The sequence below is a fragment of the Mustela nivalis genome (assembly GCF_964662115.1).
Source record: "Mustela nivalis genome assembly, chromosome: 1".
Classification (NCBI taxonomy): Eukaryota; Metazoa; Chordata; class Mammalia; order Carnivora; family Mustelidae; genus Mustela; species Mustela nivalis.
Window position 1 is genome coordinate 193094810 of NC_139020.1, and position 20238 is coordinate 193115047.

Here is a 20238-nt window from a genome sequence, read left to right on the forward strand (position 1 = left end):
TCGGGCACTGACAACCCACCACAGCAGACGACGGGGGATTTGCACATTCAAAGAAATGCTCCAGTCCCTGCTAGAAACGTCCCCAGCAGCTTTAATTAGGCAACAGTTGCAGTCCATCGATGCCTGATGCTCACGGGGCAGGCTTACTGTTTTATATGTGGAAAACGAGGAAAGGGTCGGAACTTTCGCATCAGGGAAATGATGAAAGACTGAGAAGCATTTCCAAAGTCACGTGAACCCAAAGGTCAATGCAGGGCGGTGGGAGGGGGGCAGGTGGGAAGGCGGGGGGTAAGCAAAGAAGCAGCTGAGAAGTATTTGTGGCATTGGCGAGAAGAGCCTGCAATGTCCACTGAAGGAAACCATGACTATGAATTTCAGGGCATCAAGACCCTGTCAACACAGCTAATCCCTACGGATGCTGACTGAATGCGCCTTCGATGACCAAACAAGTGCCCTGTGCAAACCGTGTCAGCCTCCAGCAGGCCAATTTGTCCTCACATTACACACTCTGCTGGCCCTGTTGCTAGACACCCTGATTGAGAATCTACGGCAAGTGTCCCCCAGCCCGGCGAGGGCTAACACAGCATGGTTAATAAGTCAACAGAATTCAGAAACCACCACCGGATTAGGAAGGCAGGTTTTTTTTTTTTTTTTTTTTTTTTTTTTTTTTTTTTTGGTGCCCTGGACTCCAAGCAGATTAAATAATCAGAAAGGCCGAGCCATCGGGGTCACGTTTGAATGCTACAGCTGTTCACGGAGGTTTGACAAACATTCTTTCTGGGGCTCGTCGTCTGAATGGGAAAGGCCAGGATGATCCTGGGGAGGCTGACACTTTAAGAAAGAAGAGGGGACACTGTCAAAAGGCCCTCTTATGGAAAACAATCCCAGCCAGATGGAGACAGGGGCGGGATTGCTTACATACGTGGTCCCTGAAAGCGACAACAGCGTTCAGCGTGACAGCAACGCTTGTGCTGGAATGACAAGCTGGGCTCTGAGCGTGCCATGCCCTCCGCGTGTGGATCTGCAGATTAAGAGAGGTGGGCTACGCCTTCCATGAGAAAGCCTGTGGAGACTCAGCCATGAAAGGTGAGCCATGATTAGTCCCCTCACGCCTTAGAAAAGTTCTCTGTCCCTGAGAGGAATTGGGGGGGGGGTACAGAATGGGGTCCCCTCAACAAGGTATCTGTGGGAAACTTAACCGTGAGGTTTTCTTTCTCTAAAGACCAAACATATTAAAAATGTCTCTAGTGGGGGTATTTATGTTTGTGCCATGTTGGGTCAGAAGAAGGGTGTGGGGACAAATGTCCCCAGCCACGATGGGATACGCAGTTGGCATGTCATGGGCCATTTCATAGAAAATCCAGAGCTTCAAGTTGGAGTTCATATATCATCCCGTTGGTCAGGCCGGGGGAGTGGAACTCAAGGAAGAATGAGCAAACTGGCCCCAGGTTACAAAGACAAAGCCTGCCATTAATAGATTAGTGGATTCTGTGGAAAACTAGTTCTCTGGTTAAGATTTGATTTCGTGCAGACAACTGATGCTTGAGACCCACAGCCAGGAAGGTGCACTGGCTCTGAAAGCCGTCCTTTAGGTTATTTGCAAAATTATAGAAAGGAAAACAAGGACTTTGCTCCTTTGTATTTTGGAACGAGGAAGGGGACTGTGATGTTCCGCATCCCTTGAGCTAAACTAAACAGAGCAGAATCTTCAGAAGGCTCTCCAGGTATCTTCTCTGTTGCCTTCAGTGCCATTTCCCATCCGTAGAGAATTAAACGGTCTAGGGCATTGGATGGCCACCTTATAATTTCCTTCATTAAAACCAAAACCGCACAAACAACCTCTTCCGAGCGCTTTCTTCATGAGTAGATAACTATCTTGAGTTTTAATTATTATTGCATGGCCTTGTGAATTCTTCTACTAATTTCACAAAATGTTCTTGACAGATATTTGCCATATTTTGAAATTCAAATCCCAGGAAAAAAAAGCAGGAGGTCATGTAGCTACTCCCGAGAATGATCTAGAAGTATCTAAAAAAAAAAAATAGGTCAACTCAGCGTCCTCTCTGAGCCCTGCCAGGAGGCTCCTGTTGACGCTGGAGACCCTCTTTGTAATTTCTGCATGGGCAAGTTGTCCTGGGCGGGGATGTCCTCTGCAGCATCGCTTGTAGTGAAAGAAAATGGCAGCAACTCAAACGTCCATCAGTAAGGGGGCTAAATATTAAATCTGGCATGGTGTGACCAGGGAGTGGCCTCTAGTATTTAAAAGGAATAAATGAATTCTCTCTGGATCTAGGTGGATAGATCAGTTTGAGTGAACAGAATTCATGGCAAAATGAGACACGCTAGTGACTATATGTGTGTCGAGTTTTAAAAGCCACTACATGAAACATTATGTACTCTGCTTGTGTGTGTAAAAGTTTGACGGGGAGTAAAGCACAGCCCGAAAGGATCCTGACAGACTCTGGAAGCTGAATGGGTTCAAATCAGGATTCTACTATTCACCACCTATACGACCTTGGACAAGTGGTTTAGCTTCTCTGTGCCTCAGTTCCCTCACCTTTATAATGCAGACATAATGGAACCAGATTTACAAGGTTATGAGGATTAAATTAATATACATAATATATTATAACATTATATATAATTATAATAAATGTATTAACTGCTATTATAATATATAATAAATAGTGATATATAATTATATATTTTAAATATATATTATAATATATAATACAGTAATATTATATCATTATAAATAATATATAATTATACATATATTAATTAGTTACATATATATAAGTAATATAACATTATGACGCCCTTATAATGGTGCCTGGTTCAAAACCCTTGCTACATGACTATCTGCTATTGCTGTTATTATTATTATTTTTTAAGATTTTATTTATTTATTTGACAGAGAGAGAGCACGAGTAGGCAGAGAGGCAGGCAGAGAGAGGGGGGGAGCAGGCTCCCTGCTGAGCAGAGAGCTGGAGGTGGGGCTCAATCCCAGGACCCTGAGATCATAACCTGAGCTGAAGGCAGAGGCTTAACCCACTGAACCACTCAGGCGCCCCTATTGCTGTTATTAAGCATTGTTGTTGCTTTTTTCTTATAGGCCTAGAGGGATAGGTCAGTAATGGTAGGGGGGAGGGGGCTTCGTATTGGAAAACATAACTTGGGAGCTAATCAAAGGGATTGCAACTGTATCAGGAATGCTTCGTTTCTTTGAGTTAAAAGAAAAAAAGATGAAAAATATGCCAACCTATGAATGACTGACAGAACTGTGTTATGGGAATACGGGTGTTTATTACATGTTTTTCTGCGCTTTTAAAAATTTTTTTTTCTTTTTTTTGCCTTTTAAAAATCTCTTGAATAAAAAGGGAGACGGTCACTATTCACAGAATTATCAAACCTGCGAAGATGCATGTCAACTCGCCCAATCCGTTCTCTGCTTGGCAGGGAGCCTGTTTCCCACTTCCCCCTGCCCCTGCCTGCCTCTCTGCCTACTTGTGATCTCTCTCTGTCAAATAAATTAAAAAAAAAAAATCTTTAAACGTGCCCAATGCAAGATGGCAACCATTAGCACCATGTAGCGAATTTAAATTTAAAATTAATTAAAATTAAATGCAAATACAAATTCAGTTCTTTGGTTGCAGTAGTCACATTTCAAGAGCTCAGTCGCCACACGCAGCTAACGACTGCCATCCTGGACAGCAGATGAAATCATTTCCATCCCCACAGCAGGTTCTACTGGACAGCACTGATCTGGAGCTTCCTTTTCCAGAAATGTGACTCTCCGATGGGCCTATCATTTTTCCAAACCCCTGGCCTCAAATAACTCTGCCACACCCTACAACAGGCAAGCCCCCCCCCCCCAAGATATTTTTCATCTTTCTCTGTGTTATGGACCCCATGGGGATGTACCCTGGCCAGCCCAACTTTCCTAAGGATGGGAATGAAAGAAGCTCTCCTACAGGTTGTAGAAGGTGTTCTCCGTCCCAGAGTCACCTTACTTGTGATTTTAAAGGGGAACACACACGCAGACACCGCTTACAAACTGGCTTCATATCTCCGTTCCTTTTTGTCGGTCGTAGGTGAACTGCTTCTGCTTTGGTGCGCGTTGGCCCTGCTCCGGCTGGCAGGCAGCTGCCCAGAGAAGTGCCGCTGCCACTCCTCCTCACGATCCGTAGACTGCAGCCGGCAGGGGCTGGCTGAGGTCCCTCAGGATTTGCCTCCGCAGACTCAAACGCTGCTCTTGCAAGACAACCAGATAGGCCAGCTTCCTGCATTTGCGTTTAGGTCGGTGCCACAGCTCAGGACCCTGAACTTGGGTAACAATTCCCTTTCGCATCTGGCCGCCGGGGTTTTCCATGGACTCCAGCACTTGCAAGTCTTGAACCTGACCCAGAACTCCCTGCATTTTCTGGAAAGCAGGCTTTTCCACTCCCTCCCACAGCTGAGGGAGCTTGATTTGTCATCAAACGACATCAGGCACCTTCCCACATCCCCCGGGAAGCCTTGGCAGAACCTGACCGTATTTGCAGTTCAACAAAACCAGCTTCAGCACCTTGATCGAGCGCTCCTGGAATCCATGCCCAGAGTGAGGCTTTTACTTCTCAAGGACAACCTCTGGAAATGCAATTGCCACTTGCTCAGTCTTAAACTCTGGCTGGAGAAATTTATCTATAAAGGTCAGTCACGTCCATTTGGAACCCTCCATCTGTGTGTTACCAGCCTAGGATGAACCTCATCTCTTGTCAGCATTAGAAGGGACGTAGAGGAGTGTGCGAGGGGCCCGTGTAAGCTTTTCCACACTGAGGTCATTTCAGGGGATGGCAAGAGAGGCAGTGAGTCATTAGAGGGTGTTTAAGTTCATAATTCATCTACAAATACGGTTCACGGAGACGACTTTCCACTTAGTGATTAACCACATTATTTATCTGAGAGTCGCAGGCCCTTAAGAAGGAGGGAATTTCACTCCTTGAATAATTGCTTGGCTCCAAAGGGACACAAAATTCTAACGTTCGGGTGTGATCCAGCATGGTCTCTCTCCTTGGGATTTCTCCCCCTGTGTATGCTTCTACCAATTTGATAGCTACAAATCTTCCCTGAGATTAACCCTTCTGCTTTAGTCAATACCACTGTTACTGAAATTGGCTGCACTCTCTAAAGTTGCTTACTATTTCTTTAATCAGATGATAAAAATAAAGCAAAAGAATCTAGAGTATTAAAGATGAGGGTTCTGGAAATCACCCAGAAGTCACCAAACTACAACCCAAGAACCCAATCCAGCCCATTTCCTGTTTTTGCAAATATTTATCAGAACACATCTACACTGACTTATATCATGTATTGTCACCAGGGCAAAGCTGAATGAATGGTTGTGTATGGTAAAGCTTAAAATATTAACTACTTGGCTCTTTATAGAAAAGTCTTCCAACCCCTTCTAACTCAATGCTAGTCTATAACCAATGGGAAATGGAAGCCCAGAGATGATCAGTGACTTCCTCAGGATGGCAGAATAGAAGCACAGACAAGAACAGAATGACTGTTGGATCTGGGCCCCACATTCTTTCCTGTACATCAAAGTGCTTCTTTCCTCTTAATTTTCAAGCATCACTCATTCATTCCTGTGCTTGAATGCCGCTTATGAGCCAGGTGCTTTACTGGACAACGAGAAAAGGTGAACAAGAAAATCTCTACCAACATGAAGGCGACGCTCTGGTAGCAGAAAATGGCATTAAATAAGATAGCCAATCGATACCCAAGTTCGGACAGCGCTTGGTGCTAAGGGTTCAAGGAGGCAGAGTGAGGGGAGAGACAGCGGCGGGACGGGAGTTCGGTTTCAGATAGGAAGGGCAGGGAAGACTTCTCCGAGGAGATAACATGGGTGAGCAGCCCCTGAACAATGCGGAGAAATGAGCCGTGAGATAATGGGGGGAAAGGACAGAAATTGCAAAGGGCCTGACCGGCGACTAAGCTTGGCTTGACTGAGGGACAGAAAGAGGCACGCGAAGGGGTGAGAAGAAAAGGGACAGAACGAGCAGGCAGAGAGGAGGCAGCACAGGTCCACATAGGCACGTGCAGAGCAGGGGGAGTCATTCGGGTCTTATCTTAGATGAAATGGAAATCTCTTGAAGAATTTTAGTCCAGGGAGCACGATCTAATTACATTTCAGAAGGTGACTCTGGCGACTCGAGGGAGAGCAGACGATAGGCTGCAGGAGAAGCAGCAAGGGGATAAGGGGAGAAACGGATCTCAGTCACCCGGGGAAGACAAAATGGCAGCTCAGATCAGGGTCATGAGAAATGATCATCTTTGTGGATGTATCTGGAATACTGAGCGGATAGCAATTGTGAATGGCTCGGAATGGGAAATGAAGGAAAAAAGAAAAGAGTCTATCATGGGAAACTTGATTTATTTGGTCCTGCAAGGATTAACCACATAAAGAGTGATGTCAGGAGCTGAGCAGCGGCGGACTGGGAGGCGGGGTCTTGGTCCTGCATTCTCTGGCAAGTGGGCAAGTGCATGGGGGAGATGGTAAATCGAGAGTTGAATCTGGGGCAAGTTAAGTTCGGGGTGCCCTTTCCTTTTCCAAGGGGTGCTGCTGAGTTGCTGGCTGTATGTTTGAGCCTGTAACTCGGGAAGATCTCAGAGCTAATGACATCAATTAGGGAGTCATTAGAGACTGGACGGTTGCAGCAGTTACACAGAAGGAAGGGGAAGAGAGCACAATGTGAGCTCAGATATTCAATATATTTTTAAAAGATTTTATTTATTTATTTGACACACAGACAGAGATCACAAGTAGGCAGAGAGGCAGGCAGAGGGGGCAGAGAAGCAGGCTCCCCGCTAAACAGAGAGCCCGATGCAGGACTCAATCCCAGGACCCTGAGATCACAACCTGAGCTGAAGGCAGGGGCTTAACCCACCGAGCCACCCAGGGGCTCCAGATACTCAATATTGAGTTAAGAGTCCCTCTCAACAAAATAATAGCAAATAGCCTATCCCTAGCCAACTAATCTTCAAGCTGACCTACAAAGGGGGTGCATAGACTGTGGCAAAAAATCATTCTTGTAGGGCATTGCCAATAAAACTTTTCCCACCTAGAGGTGGAGTGGGTTTAGCTATTGTGTTCTGACTAAATGCTAAGCATAAGTCAAACCATTGCAGAAAGAGCTTTCACAGAGGAACATTTCTTTACAAAAGACCATTTCCAGGTCCAGGACACTAGAAGCAACATGAGCTAGAAGATAGGAAATCGTTCCCCTACTCTGCCACAAACTCACTGGTGACCTTCAGACAAATTAATGCTTCCTCCTACCACCCAGCTCTCAGCGTCCCAGGTGGAAGGTGACAGGGTGAAGCTAGAGAGATCCGAGGCCCATTCTGGTTCTCAGACTCCCTGAGGAATAATATATACCGCCTAAGACAAAAATAGGAATTGGTCAAGACCTTGTTCTTTTAAAGGATCCATAAATACAAATAGTAACAGCATTAGTCAAGACAGGCGGGCTGATATGACACCTGTGTCGGTGATGGGCACAATAAAAATGTCTGTTGCTCACTCGTGTTAGACCCAAGGGAAACCAAGGATTAGGGCTGGGTCCCACGCAGTCGTTCAAGGACATAAGCCCCTTCCAGCTTCTGATGCTGCCCCTTTACCACGTGGCCTCTAAGGTCACCACCAAGTGGGCACAGATCACATGGAGGATGAAGCAAGGGGGATTTTGTGGTCTGAAAGTGGCATTCCTCGATTCTATGGGCCACAGCTCCGTCTACAACCTGACTACAGAGAGTGGGGAAATTTTGCCTTCCTGTGGGCCCAACAGCCAAAACACATGCTCTGATGCATACCCACTAAATGACTCCTTTACAAAAGCATGCATAGAGATTTTGTGATAAGTATTGCTCTCTCTCCATTCAAGAGTAAACAAATCCTCTTCATGTCAAAGCTGACGTTTAGCTAGTCCTTGTGCTGAGTACCTGACCTGCTTCACCTAGCTGAACCTCAGGGTGATCTCGGGAGATGATTTTTCATTATCACCCCCCTCTCCAACTTTCCAGTAAGGAAGCAGAGGCCAAGGATGATCAAGTATCTTGCTTAGGGTAGCACAGCTAAGTAAGAGACTCAAGATTTGAATCCAGTTTCTACCAAGATGCTGGTAAAGAGCTACCAGTGGCCAGATGGGGAATAATGAGGTCTTGACAAGTTGGGACTTCTTTCATTATCAGCTTCCATGGTTCTAGAAGGGAGGGGGACCCACAAGCTGGGGTCATGGCTGAGGAGATGGTGGTGCAAGGCTGAGAGGTGAATCCTGAGGTGAGTCCACAGGTGGTCATGGAGCTCTTGGTGGCTACAGCCCCTGACTTCCAGCTGTGCCCCAGGCTCTAGTCTGTGTACTTCGTCGGCACTGTGGGTCCCAAGGCCACGTCTCCCACCCTAATACTGATCAGCAGGAGGCTTGAAACTGGAGAAGATAGTGCTTAAGCCCAGAGTGATTGGGTGAACCAGCCCAATCTAGGAATGAGTCAATGGCAGAAATGCTGGTCCCATAGCACACAGCCTTTCTTCCCCTGGGGGGAGTCTCTGGGTTCTCTGGCCATGTTGAATATCCTCACTTCTCAAAGCCCCACACTCCATTTCAGTTTCTCTGGTCTTCTGCCTTACAACAGGTTCCTGGGCAGACGCATGAAATGGTCCCTGAGGAAGGGATCCTTAGTCTCAGCCTAGCCTGACGACACCTAGGGCCACCCCGCATCTCTGGCCTCCCGCATGTCAGCTCAGGAAAGGAGAGAACTCCTCAGTTACGTTTTTGCTTTTGAGTCGGAGCTCCTGCCTTAAGGAAATCATTGAAAAAACTAGAAGGGGCCTAAGTGATTCTAGCAGTAGGTGATTCAGCTCCAAGCAGTGGTGACAAAAAGGTGTAGGTTAAATATCACCAAGCCGCTAATCCTGGTGGGACCTGGACCATGATAATGAAGGTACTACAAAGTGGCCCCATCTAGTCAGAGGACCTCAGCTTAGGAGGCTCAGATGATAGACAGAAGGCATTCCACAAAACTGAAGAGCTGTGCAAAGGAAGGTGATAGTAACTGCTGTGACCATCTCCCCCATGGGCCTTTCTGGTATAATTTCATAATCCACCTGTGGTGTGGACAAAGGCCTCCAATCTGACTTGGCTAAAAGCGGTTCCAGGCTTCACAGTCCTCCTGGAGAAGGAGTTCATGGCCACCAGGGGAGCTGAGCCACAGGTCATGCAGGCCGGGTTCTGCCCAGTCAAAGGGCTACACTGAGGGTCCTTGTGTTAACTCTGCTGACCTCAAGAGGCTCCAGGGGGGAGGAGGAAAGGAGAAGAAGAAGGGCAGAGAGGCAGTGAGCACAGTGGGAAAACTGGGATCAAGGGGATGGGTTGGGTTTGAGTGCTGAAAAGGGCATGGGTTGGGTTTGAGTGCTGATCTGCCCACTAATGACCTACCTGGGTGACCCTGGACAATAATTACCCATTAGAGCAGAGCTGTGAGGACTTATCAAACAGCGCTCTGTAAACTCTCAAGTCAGATACAAACACAGTGTTTTTATGGCCAAAAAAAAAATGTAGTCAGAGAAGTTCATTTGCCTGAGATAGTAAACCAGTGGTCCTATGTGGCCAGAACAAAATCTGTTAGTTCAGTGTTCTTTCTAGAAAACAACTACTAAGCACCCAAATCCACCCTTGAACAGCACAAGTCTACACACCCGAGGAGATCAATCACCTTACAGACAGTGGAAACTACTCCAATAACGTGTTGGAAAGTTCGGAGCTCAAATTACTGAACGTTCCAAGGCCTGAGGAGACATGTTAATTGTACTTAATCCCACAAACTAAACTAGTATTACCGTCAAAGATACACACACACTCAAAAGGCCACTGACCTCCCCACCTGGCATCACCCAAGAATGTTGGTAGACACACAGGGTCCTGGTGATCAGGGCACAACATCACAACAGAGGACATCTGCCATACTTATTTGCTTTTGTTTTTTAAAGGGGGAGTAACAGACAGTGTCATCTGTGCGTCACCAGACCCCTGGAAGGGAGAGGATCTCCTGAAGATTCCTCATGAGCTCTACCAGCCCTGTCCTTTCCCTTCTCCGGACGTAGGCTCCTCCAGGGGGCAGCAGCTGGGTTCTGCCCACCGGCCTGTTCCCGCGTCTCCCGAGAGCCACAGTCTGGGGGAGCGAGACCCCTCAGAGTGTGAGCTCAAACCCAAGCCGAGGCCGGCCAGCCTGCGTCACGCGGTGGCCACCGTCATCATCACAGGGGTTGTGTGCGGGATCGTATGTCTCATGATGTTGGCTGCAGCCATCTACGGCTGCACCTATGCGGCCCTCACAGCCCAGTACCACGGGGGACGCTTGGCTCAGACCAACGAGCCTGGGAAGATGGAAGGAAAAGAGCTGTACGCCAGCTCACCAGCCTGAGAACCTCCGTCTCCGAAAGAAAGCATCATCTCCTGCCAGTGAACGAGTCTGAGGAGGGCTGATGCTAAGATCTCATCTTGCTTTTCTCAAAAGAAAAAAAGAAAAAAAAAAAAAAAAAAAAAAAAAAAGACCTGTCCGCATAAATATTCCCCGGGGAAAAAAATTATATTGTGATTTAAAAAATACCGCATTTGAAATAGAGATGACACTTGTGCTCTGAGTCTGAGAAGTCACTGCAATTACTCTATGTGCGGGAAGGCAGGACGGGGGTAGGGGGGAGGGGAGATCCCCCTCTCAGGTACTCTCCCCCCGCATTAAGCTGCTTTAAAAGAACAACAGAAACACAAACACACGTGCTAGTCGGCATTCCTGGGAGCTTTATGGTCTTTTGGAAGAGTGCCCAATTTTGAGTGCCTGGGAAGAAGCTGGCAATCTTACCCGAGGGGCACTGAATGCTTCTATAATTCAAATTCACGTGAGATTGGTGATACTTTTAGATGTTGTGTATGTTATATATTTAATGGGAGAGTCTGTTGGTTGGGAATGGCAAAGCTTGCCACAAGAGTCAGATTATATTTAATTTTCTAAATCAGAAAACCATTTGGGGCTTTCTAGGCCACAGAGGAAGAGGAGGGTTCCATGTCTGGATAATGGGACTCAGGCCCAGGGTCTGGGGAAGTTTTCTGATGCAAGGGTAAATAACATATAAACAAACACAAAGAGGACGGGGAGTTGGAATCCGGGGCACATGTTCTGAAAGGCTGTATCCACCGGGCTATTGGAACCTTCCATTTATAACTCTTACAGCAGGAATGAATTTAGGTTGGGCTGAGAGCAAGATAATGGCTTGTGTGTATCTCTATCTACACACACAGGGCACGGAGTGCACAGACTTGTACAGCCGCACCCACACATAAACATACTGGGAGCAATCAGTTTACCCACTAATGAAATGCAGCCGTGGGCACAGTGGAAGCCGGCGCTGTTGACCACCACCCAGACTGTCTACTCAACACTCTGGGAGAGGAAGTAGGAAGGAAGTCTGCAGAGAGTGGAAATTATCAAGAGACTCAGGATAGGTGGCAGCAGGCATCCTGAACATTATTTAGGTTGAGGTTAAAAAAAAAAAAAAATCAGGTGTGGCTTGCTTTTCTCCACAGGCGCAGTCCTGAAGAGTTGCATGAGAAGTGAATTTTTGTAAATTAAATCATCATTTTAATGCAGTAGGGGAGCTCGCTATTTAAAGGAGCCTTTCATGGAATCTTTCTGTAATGGCAATAATTGGCTCCAGATTTCTGCATTTTGTAAATGTGCATTTTCTCATGCTAGGTTTTCTTAAAATGTCATCTACCTGCTCTCTTTCATGATGCCCTGTCTCATACTTAGAGTCACCTGTTAGTATTAAAATCGTTTCACAGAGAGGAGTTAAGGACACGTCAAAAGCAAAGAATGGCAAATATAGGGTCAGCGGTCCCTCCAGAGGCCTTGACAGACATCGCTAATCAATCCCAGCACTCCTCCCAGCTGAGCCCTGATGCAACACAGATGCCTTCTTAAGACAGCACTATAGGCAACCAGAACGAATCAATTGGAATCGGTTCAAAGGATAAAACACATTTGCCATTCAGGGTGCTGGCTCTACATTCACTCCTTCAGGCCATGTAAAAATCAGTTTGGATCCTAAATTAGTAGTCCATTCCCTAAGCTGGAATGCAAATGGGAGGTCCCCACAAGCAGCATTTTCTCCCTGTCGGATGAAGCCAGAGCCTCAGCCAATAATATAAAGAGGCTGTGGGAAACACTGAGGAACTCACCATAGCCTACCCCACGGGACACACACAGATGTGCCCCTAAATATCAGACAGGCCATCTACACCTGTCCACAGGGCCTCACATCTAGTGTGGGCACTGCACACTGCAAGCTAAAGATAGCAATTTTGCTACATGGTTTGGGGGGTGGGGGGGTGGAATGGGCAGTATCAACATTGTTGTTCGTTTTTTTCTGAATGTTAAAATAAACTTCGATACGTTGAGGAGTAGATTGAAAAAACTAGCATGTTTTCAGATCAAGCCCAGACCCCAGAGAATATAGTCCCAAGCACTGGTGCCTCCTTTCTGCTCTGTGTTGGGTGGCTCTTCTGTAAGTATGGCTGAACATCCAGTCTCAGGACAGAATGGCTGCTTTCCAGGTGGGGGAAAAATAAAATCATTCTTTCCTTTGCCCCGGACTGGAAGTCCTTGGGCAAGAAGGCAACATGACAAAGGAAATTTAGAAGATCTTTTTATATGTCATCCCCATGTCCTCAATTCACCAAATGTTTCTAGATCTCATGCTAGGTACCAGGCATGGTGAGAGGTGTTCCCGTGAGCGTTTGCCATGTAATCCTGGCAACCAGCACTAAGATCCTTGACCAGGTATTATGTAAACTGGGAGCTACCAAGGCCAATAACACATGTTCCCTTTTGATACTGAGACTTCAGATGGTGAGTGCATAGGGCTCTGCCAGAGGTCTGGTGATACCGCAGGTCAACCCCCTCCCTCTGCCCACAGTGGGTATATGAGAGACCTTCCAATACACCGCAGAAAACCTGGAGTGAGACTAGACTCCTCGCTCATGAACACCCATGTCCTGTTAGCTTTCTAAGTACAGATGATAACTCAGGCAAACAGATTCCTGTTTTAGGATGAGTCTTTACGGAAAATGATTTAAAACAATGCCCAAGTATATTCAGATTTCTATCTTTTGCCTACAGTCACCACAAACAGCAGTTGGCAATGAAAATAATTACGTACCCTGAAATGTCAACAGCCTCTCGGCACAGAAAAATAGAAATCAAATTGTTTAGACGAACAAATGCAGAGTTATCACTTGTTAATATGAGAAATGAAATGTTTTAACTATAAAAAACATCACAGATGAAAGACCCAATTTGCAGGGTATTCTGTGAGAACCGCAAATTATCTTTCACAAGGACTACAGCTCATGAGGGGTAATTTGAAAACGTCTCATAGATTATTTTCAGCTGCTTATCGCTGCTGTCATATTCATAAATTCCCCTCAACAAATGCCCTTCTACCATAGAGCCTTGCTGAGCAATCGCTGTGAACAAAATTCGTGTAGAGTATTGATAGTTTCTGAGAAAACCATCTAAAATACTGGTTGTTGTTTTTTTTTTAAATCATATTTAGTAGAACAGCATGACTATAGACTAGTGATTTTTGTTTTGCCAGAGATCACAAACTCACAACAGCCGGACCCAACAGATGTTGTAACTGTCTGAAGTGAGGCATATAAAAAGTAAGTATGAAGAATATACCCTGCCACAGAAATTGTAGAGAAAGTGTCAAATCGATACCTGAAAAGTGTTTTTTTTTTTAAAGATTTTATTTATTTATTTGACAGAGATCACAAGTAGGCAGAGAGGCAGGCAAAGAGAGAGTGGGAAGCAGGCTCCCCGCTGAGCAGAGCCCAATGCAGGGCTTGATCCCAGGACCCTGGGATCATGACCCGAGCTGAAGGCAGAGGCTTTAACCCACTGAGCCACCTAGGCGCCCCCAAAGCTTTTAAAACTAAGGCGAGTATCCCTGACTTGCAAGAAGAATGCTGTGCTTAAGATGTATAGAACACCAACAGACAACTTGGGTGTTTAATTTTTCCTTGCCAAAATGCAAGACTGAGAAGTGATTCACATGATTTCCTCCTGGAGGTTCATAAAAATCGAATCTCATTACCTGTGTTAACCAAGTTACCTCAGAAATAAGACACTATTGTCTTAGATCCTAAATGTCAAAGGAAGTGGACAAATCAGTTTCTAAAATAATCTGTCTGCAGCACACATTAATATGATCATACAACTGTTAGAAACCTATAACTTTCAATTGGAAATCAGGAAATAACTGTTTCTGGTTTGGTCAAACCCACCATTGCTAAATCCATTGCTAAATGTTATTGGACAGAAATCTACCAGCAAAAGATATTCTAAACCCTACATGGCATCACTGGGATGTGGTTTATATGCATAACTTTAGGGAACTATTTTGTTTTCTGTTTTGATGAAAATGCTTGCCTTTCTTTCTTTCTTTAATTGCAATGAAGTCTCAAAACCTCATTCCATTGGGAGAACCAGCTTCATGGTCTACCACTCTCCTTTCAGATTCTTTTTTTTTTTTTAAATTATATTTATTTATTTGAGAGAGACAGAGAGAGCACAAGCGGGAGAGGCAGAAGGAGAGGGAATCTCAAGCAGACTTCCCTCTGAGTGTGGAGCCTGTTGTGGGGCTCGATGCCAGGACCCTGAGATCATGACCTGAGCCAAAACCAGAAGCCGGATACTTAACAAACTGTGCTACCCACATGCCCCTTTCAGATTCTTAACTGGAATACCCACACATACTTTTGACTCCACAGATACTAAATATTCATTTAGATGGACAGGACGTCACTGAATTACAAAGGTCCATCAAGAAGACCCAGACGATTGGGCACTGAGAAAATCCCTCAAGAGCATTTAGTTCAGGCTTGGCAAATTTGGGACAGTGTGAGAACCAGCCTCCCTACCCACGTTAGACATTGCTAATAGGTTATGGCAAATTGATCTTCTGAGCCCAATTATGGCCTCAAAATCATTTCAGTTCTGTTTTCTGGGTTCCCAGTACCAACCAACTGGAGTTAACAATAAAGATTAAAACTATCTCTTACTCTGATATATTTCTATGTTTATTTTACAAAGAGAAGCATGGAAATGGAACAGGACTTTTCCAAAGTCATACAGGTAATTGGGTATAGGCTTGACAAGTGCAGCTGCAGGATAATACAAGAATAGTACAACCCCTTCCACCATTCTTCATGCATTCTGTGTGAACCGCAGTCTCAGGATTATGGCATTATTATATTAATTTTAATAACACATTCAATGTTTATTAAACACCCAATTTTGTGCCAGTATTTCCCCAAGTGTAATATTTTCATTTTTTCTAAGCCTCGTATTAACCAAATCATGTAGGTATTTCATACAGAAGAAAGACAATCACTGGATTTGGGTTATGTGTTCAAGGTTGTAACACTAGTAAGTAGTGGAGTAGGAATTTGGATGTGGCTCTTTCTAAGGCCAACACCCAATAACACTTTATGGGATGTGACTGGTTTGAAGAAGTCAGAGTTAGGATCCTTTCCTAGCACTGCCAACACCTACCTTAAAATATGGCAGAGAAAAGAAACCCAACAACCAGCCAGTGTGTCACTGTCAGGAATCTGGTCTCACGAAGACCCAGGAAACCAGATGAAAAGCCAAGAAAAATGAAGGTTCTTATATCACTCATGACCCTACTGAGCTGGTAAAGATGTTCTTAGAATGGGAAGAGTAGAAATTCAGCTGTACTCTCCGAAGCTACTTGAGAAAATGATGAAATTGAGTACTGCCTATTAAGTAGCGTTTCTCATGAATACAAAGAAGAAAAAAAGTTATGAGGGTCTAGAAATTGGGAATGCTGCTCATGATATCCAAGTCTCCAGGAGGGATGCCCACTAGCCAAAGAAGAGATATGATCATGAGATAGATGAGAGGAATGCAAAGGAAGAAAGTCTACACCACCCAGTCTTACTCTGGAGTCTTTCCTCTGAGACAGGGGACTCACAAACCAGAGGGAAACCATTTCCTCTCATGGAAGAAGTCTGTGGACATTTAACTCCTACAATATCTGCCATGAAGATCTTGCTGTATTCCTCCATGAGAGAGGAAGAATCTCAACAATAATAGCATATAATAGGATGATACAAGCAAGGGAGGACAGTAAGATAAGCATAGTTTAGAGGCTACAGTTTTTATCTACTGTTTCTTACAAGGAATGAAAACAACAGATAACTTTGGTTCACCTGAGTAGTCAGATCACATGGGATCTCTTACCCATCCTGCAATGCCACTTTAAGATGGAAGACATTTAGACACTGGATGTTTGTTTAGAGGCTGTGCATATCAAGATAGTTTTCTATCTTAGCCTCCAAGGAGTAATCTGAAGTCAACGATAAGGGACACTTACGGGGAAGTCATTCATCTTGTTCAGTGGCAACCATCCCACATTGTAATGGTGGTTAAAATTAAGAAAGAAACCTAAATAGACCCTCCTAAAAGATATTAAAAGAGAGAGAGAGAGAACAAAGGCAGCACTGCCCACAAGATGCAGAAGAAGCATGAAATATCTATTTTAAAAACATACCCCAGTAAAATTTTTAAGTTTCTGATTAGATTTGGTGTCATTATACCCACTCACATTCCATTGGCAACAACAAGCATCTGGCTAAGTTCAGAGTTAAGGAAGCACAGAAGCATACAGCTCCAATAGGAAGGCACAGTGATTGACATGGCAATGGGCAAGGATATTAGGTCCCTTTATAAGAAAAAAGGGGTAAATAATTGCAAACAATCATAAAATACTAATGAATAATTTTAAAAATGATGAATAATAGTAAATAATAAATAAAAATAAATACATAACTAAGTAGTAAATGAATAAAATAGACCACGGCCACCATCAGAGGTACAAAGGAAACATTGCAACATATTGAATCAGTGATACAGAATACCTAATAGAGGATATTAACTCCAGGAATATGGGAAGAAAGAAACCGAGCTGAAAGCAATAGATGATGATAGAAATGAAGGAGCAAATGTGAAGCACTAACATATGGATAATTAGTTTTCCTGATAAATAGATTAGAATTTATCAGAGAAGGAAAGAAAGTCTGAGGAGGTATCTTTTCTGAGCTAAAGAAAAACTTCAATTATATAGATAAAGAAAAGCTTCCTATAAGAGAGATTAATGAAAAAAATCTTATAAGTTAATCTAGCTTAGTGCTTGGTACATGAAAGTCTCAATCAGTGTATATTAGAAAAAAAACATATAAACAAAATAAATAGATCCTGGTAAAAATTTTCAAGTTTTAAGGAACAAATTAAAAATTCTGGAATCCAGAAAGCAACCAAACAAATAAAAAATGAAACTTAACAAGGAACAAAACTAAGATTGCAGTTCTCAAATACATAATGGTTCAGGGAGCGTGCCACCTATACATGGCTTTTGAAAAAAAAATGACTCAAGAGCTACTTTAATTGATTGAAGGACAAATTATGAAAAGCAAGAGGAAGGGGGAGGATGAGAAGGAGAGCAAGAAGATCTTAAAAACGTGGGAGACATGCCATTCAAGTGCCAGCGATAAGCACTAAAATCAGTTAAAGTCAGAGTTAAGTCTGAGTGATTTAGCTAATATGATTATAAAACAATGCAAAGTCAATAATTTGACACATGCTAAGCACCTTCTGCATGCCAGTCAATTTTCTAAGTATCAGAGATGAAGCAGATAATAACAAATATAAAGTATATGCTCCATGGAACCTAACATCTCACAGAAGGAGAAGATAAAGACATATAAAATATATATCAGGTGGTGGAAAAGCAGGTGTATGGGGCACAGAGTACTGGAGACAATGGGAGAAGAAGAGTTTCTACTTGATACGTGGTGATCAGGAAATCCCTCTCATTAAACAGTTGAGCAGAATCTTGAAGGAAAAGATGGAGTCAGTGGTGAAGGTATCTAGAGGAAAACTGTCCCAGGGAGAAGGCACATCAGGTGCAAAGGCCCTGACATACAAGTTTAATGCGCTTGAAGAACAAAAAAGGGCAGTGTGGCTGAGTGAGTAAAGGCGGAAGTAGAAAGAGCTGAGGTTACAGGGTAATGAGAAGTCGAATGATGTAGGACCCTGTGCATTGTAAGTTGACCTGTGGAGACAGCCACATGGCAAGGAAGTAAGAGAGGCTGCTGACCAACAACCCGTGAGGACTGACTGCTGCTCTGCCTCTCAGGAGTGAAAGTGAAAGCATTTCCTCTGTTTGTTGAGCCTTCAGATGAGACCACAGCTCCAACAACATTTTCACTGCAGCCCCATGAGAGACCCTGGCACAGTACTTGGACTGTAGCCTTTGTGAGGGACCCTGAATCTGAGGACTTATCTAAACTTGACCCAGATCCCTGACTCACAGAAACTGGGAGATAATGAATATTTGCAGTTTGGATTCCATAATGTAGAAGTTCTAGGTAGCATCAAAGAGAAGCACTTCACGGTGGATGAAACCTCTCTGGGGTGGGTTCTGGAGGGAATATGGGGTCGGGGTGGGGGGTGTGGGATGATCCTACAGGACAATAGAGCAAGAAATGCATGAGGCAAATAAAATAATTCAATAACAAAATAATTTTGGCTTTAAATCCTGACTGTATCAGTACAAATCTGGGAGTTGGTAGGAGTAAGTTAGTGGATCAAAAGCATAAGAAAGGACCATAAACTACAGATTCATTCCAAAATTTCTTTTCTTTCTTTTTTTTTGTTTTTTTTGGGTTTTTTTTTGTTTTTTTTTTGTTGTTGTTGTTGTTTGTTTGTTTGTTTAAAGACCATCGTATACTCCCATCTGCCTCAGCCTGTTCACATATAATTTGGTCTCGAGGTAGGAATGACAAGCTGGTCTTATGCAGAACTTTTTATCCAGAATAGAACCCAGGAGCTCAAGGTGGGCACAGACTTTGGGAGGCCATGGGAATTCCAAGTCTTTGACCAGCACTGTCCCTTGCCCACCATCAACTGGCCAAAGCATTTTTCATGAATAGGAGAATTCTCAGACTGACTGTCAGAGTATTTATACTCCCGCTGAGGACTCTGCTGATGCCTGTCCCTCTCTTCCGGGGAGGGGAGTTTCACATCAGCTCATTTATCCTCTGTGGGCACATCACTTCGCATGAGTCACATATATTCTAGTCTTAAACAAGATCAAGATCCCAACAAGGTCACTAGGAGATTTGCCTGGATAAAGGCCTCTAAATAAATCCCCAAATCTCTCATGAGCCATGCTGGGAAAAAAACAAACCCATAAACTGTTTTCCACCAAAGCATGTGAGGGCACTTCCAATGCTCTACCAAGCATTATGCTGATTACACTGTTCAGAGGTTTATAAACTAGAGCAAAGATTAAGTAAATCACTATCTTGACTGACAACGAAAGCATATATTTTTAGAAGGCTTGGGATCTTTGATTGGGATTTCTGTGTAACCGCATATACAAAAACATTAGGCACAGCAGATAGGCACCTTCTGATAACATGAATCTCTGTCTTCAACATTTATTTTCATAGCCTCTGATTTAAATATCCACTTCATTTTGATAAGATAAAAAGATGGTGAAATAAGTGAGTCAACAAATTAGTGTTTTATGTTTTGTTTTGTTTTTAAAATAGATTATGGCATATTTTCATCAAAGCAGAAGTTGGCAACCTTTTCCTATAAGGGTCCAGGTAGTCAACATTCTTGGCGTTGTAGTCTGAATATTTTCTATCCAACTACCAACCTCTGCCATTTTAACAGGAAAGAGTACAAAGACAGTAAGGGCATAATTGTATTTCAATAAAATGTTGTTTACAAAAACAGCTGGTAGATATCAGAAAACTACTTATATCCAGAATATGTAAAGAACTCGTATCTCAACAATAAAAAGACACATAACATAATTGAAATATGGGTAAAGGATCTAAAAAGACATCTTCCAATGAACAAATCCAAGTAGCACAGGAAAAATGCTCAGCATAACTAGTTATTAGGGAAATGCAAATCACTTCATACCCACTAGGATGGCTAAAATCAAGAAGACAGATAACAGCAAGTACTGCTGAAGGTGTGGAAAAATTGGAGCCCTTATACATTGCTGATGGGACTGTAAGATGATGTAGCCATTTT

The 20238-nt window shown here is 43.8% G+C and overlaps 2 protein-coding genes across 2 annotated transcripts in view; one reads left to right on the plus strand and one right to left on the minus strand.

Annotated features, from left to right (window-relative positions):
* CACNA2D3 (calcium voltage-gated channel auxiliary subunit alpha2delta 3) overlaps window positions 1–20238 on the minus strand; it is a 477844-nt gene that overhangs the window by 141093 nt on the left and 316513 nt on the right. The window lies entirely within an intron of this gene.
* Window positions 788–10502, plus strand: LRTM1 (leucine rich repeats and transmembrane domains 1). The gene is made up of 3 exons (XM_082716153.1): window positions 788–1086; window positions 4095–4691; window positions 10031–10502. The coding sequence occupies exons 1-3, from the start codon at window positions 1080–1082 to the stop codon at window positions 10462–10464; spliced, it is 1038 nt and encodes a 345-aa protein (XP_082572279.1). The 5' UTR covers window positions 788–1079; the 3' UTR covers window positions 10465–10502.

What these genes read in the sequence shown, in the direction of transcription:
- LRTM1 (XM_082716153.1), top strand. An exon ending in GGAGAAATTTATCTATAAAG is followed by an intron (nt 4,692 to 10,030) that starts GTCAGTCACGTC and finishes TGTTTTTTAAAG; the next exon opens with GGGGAGTAACAGACAGTGTC.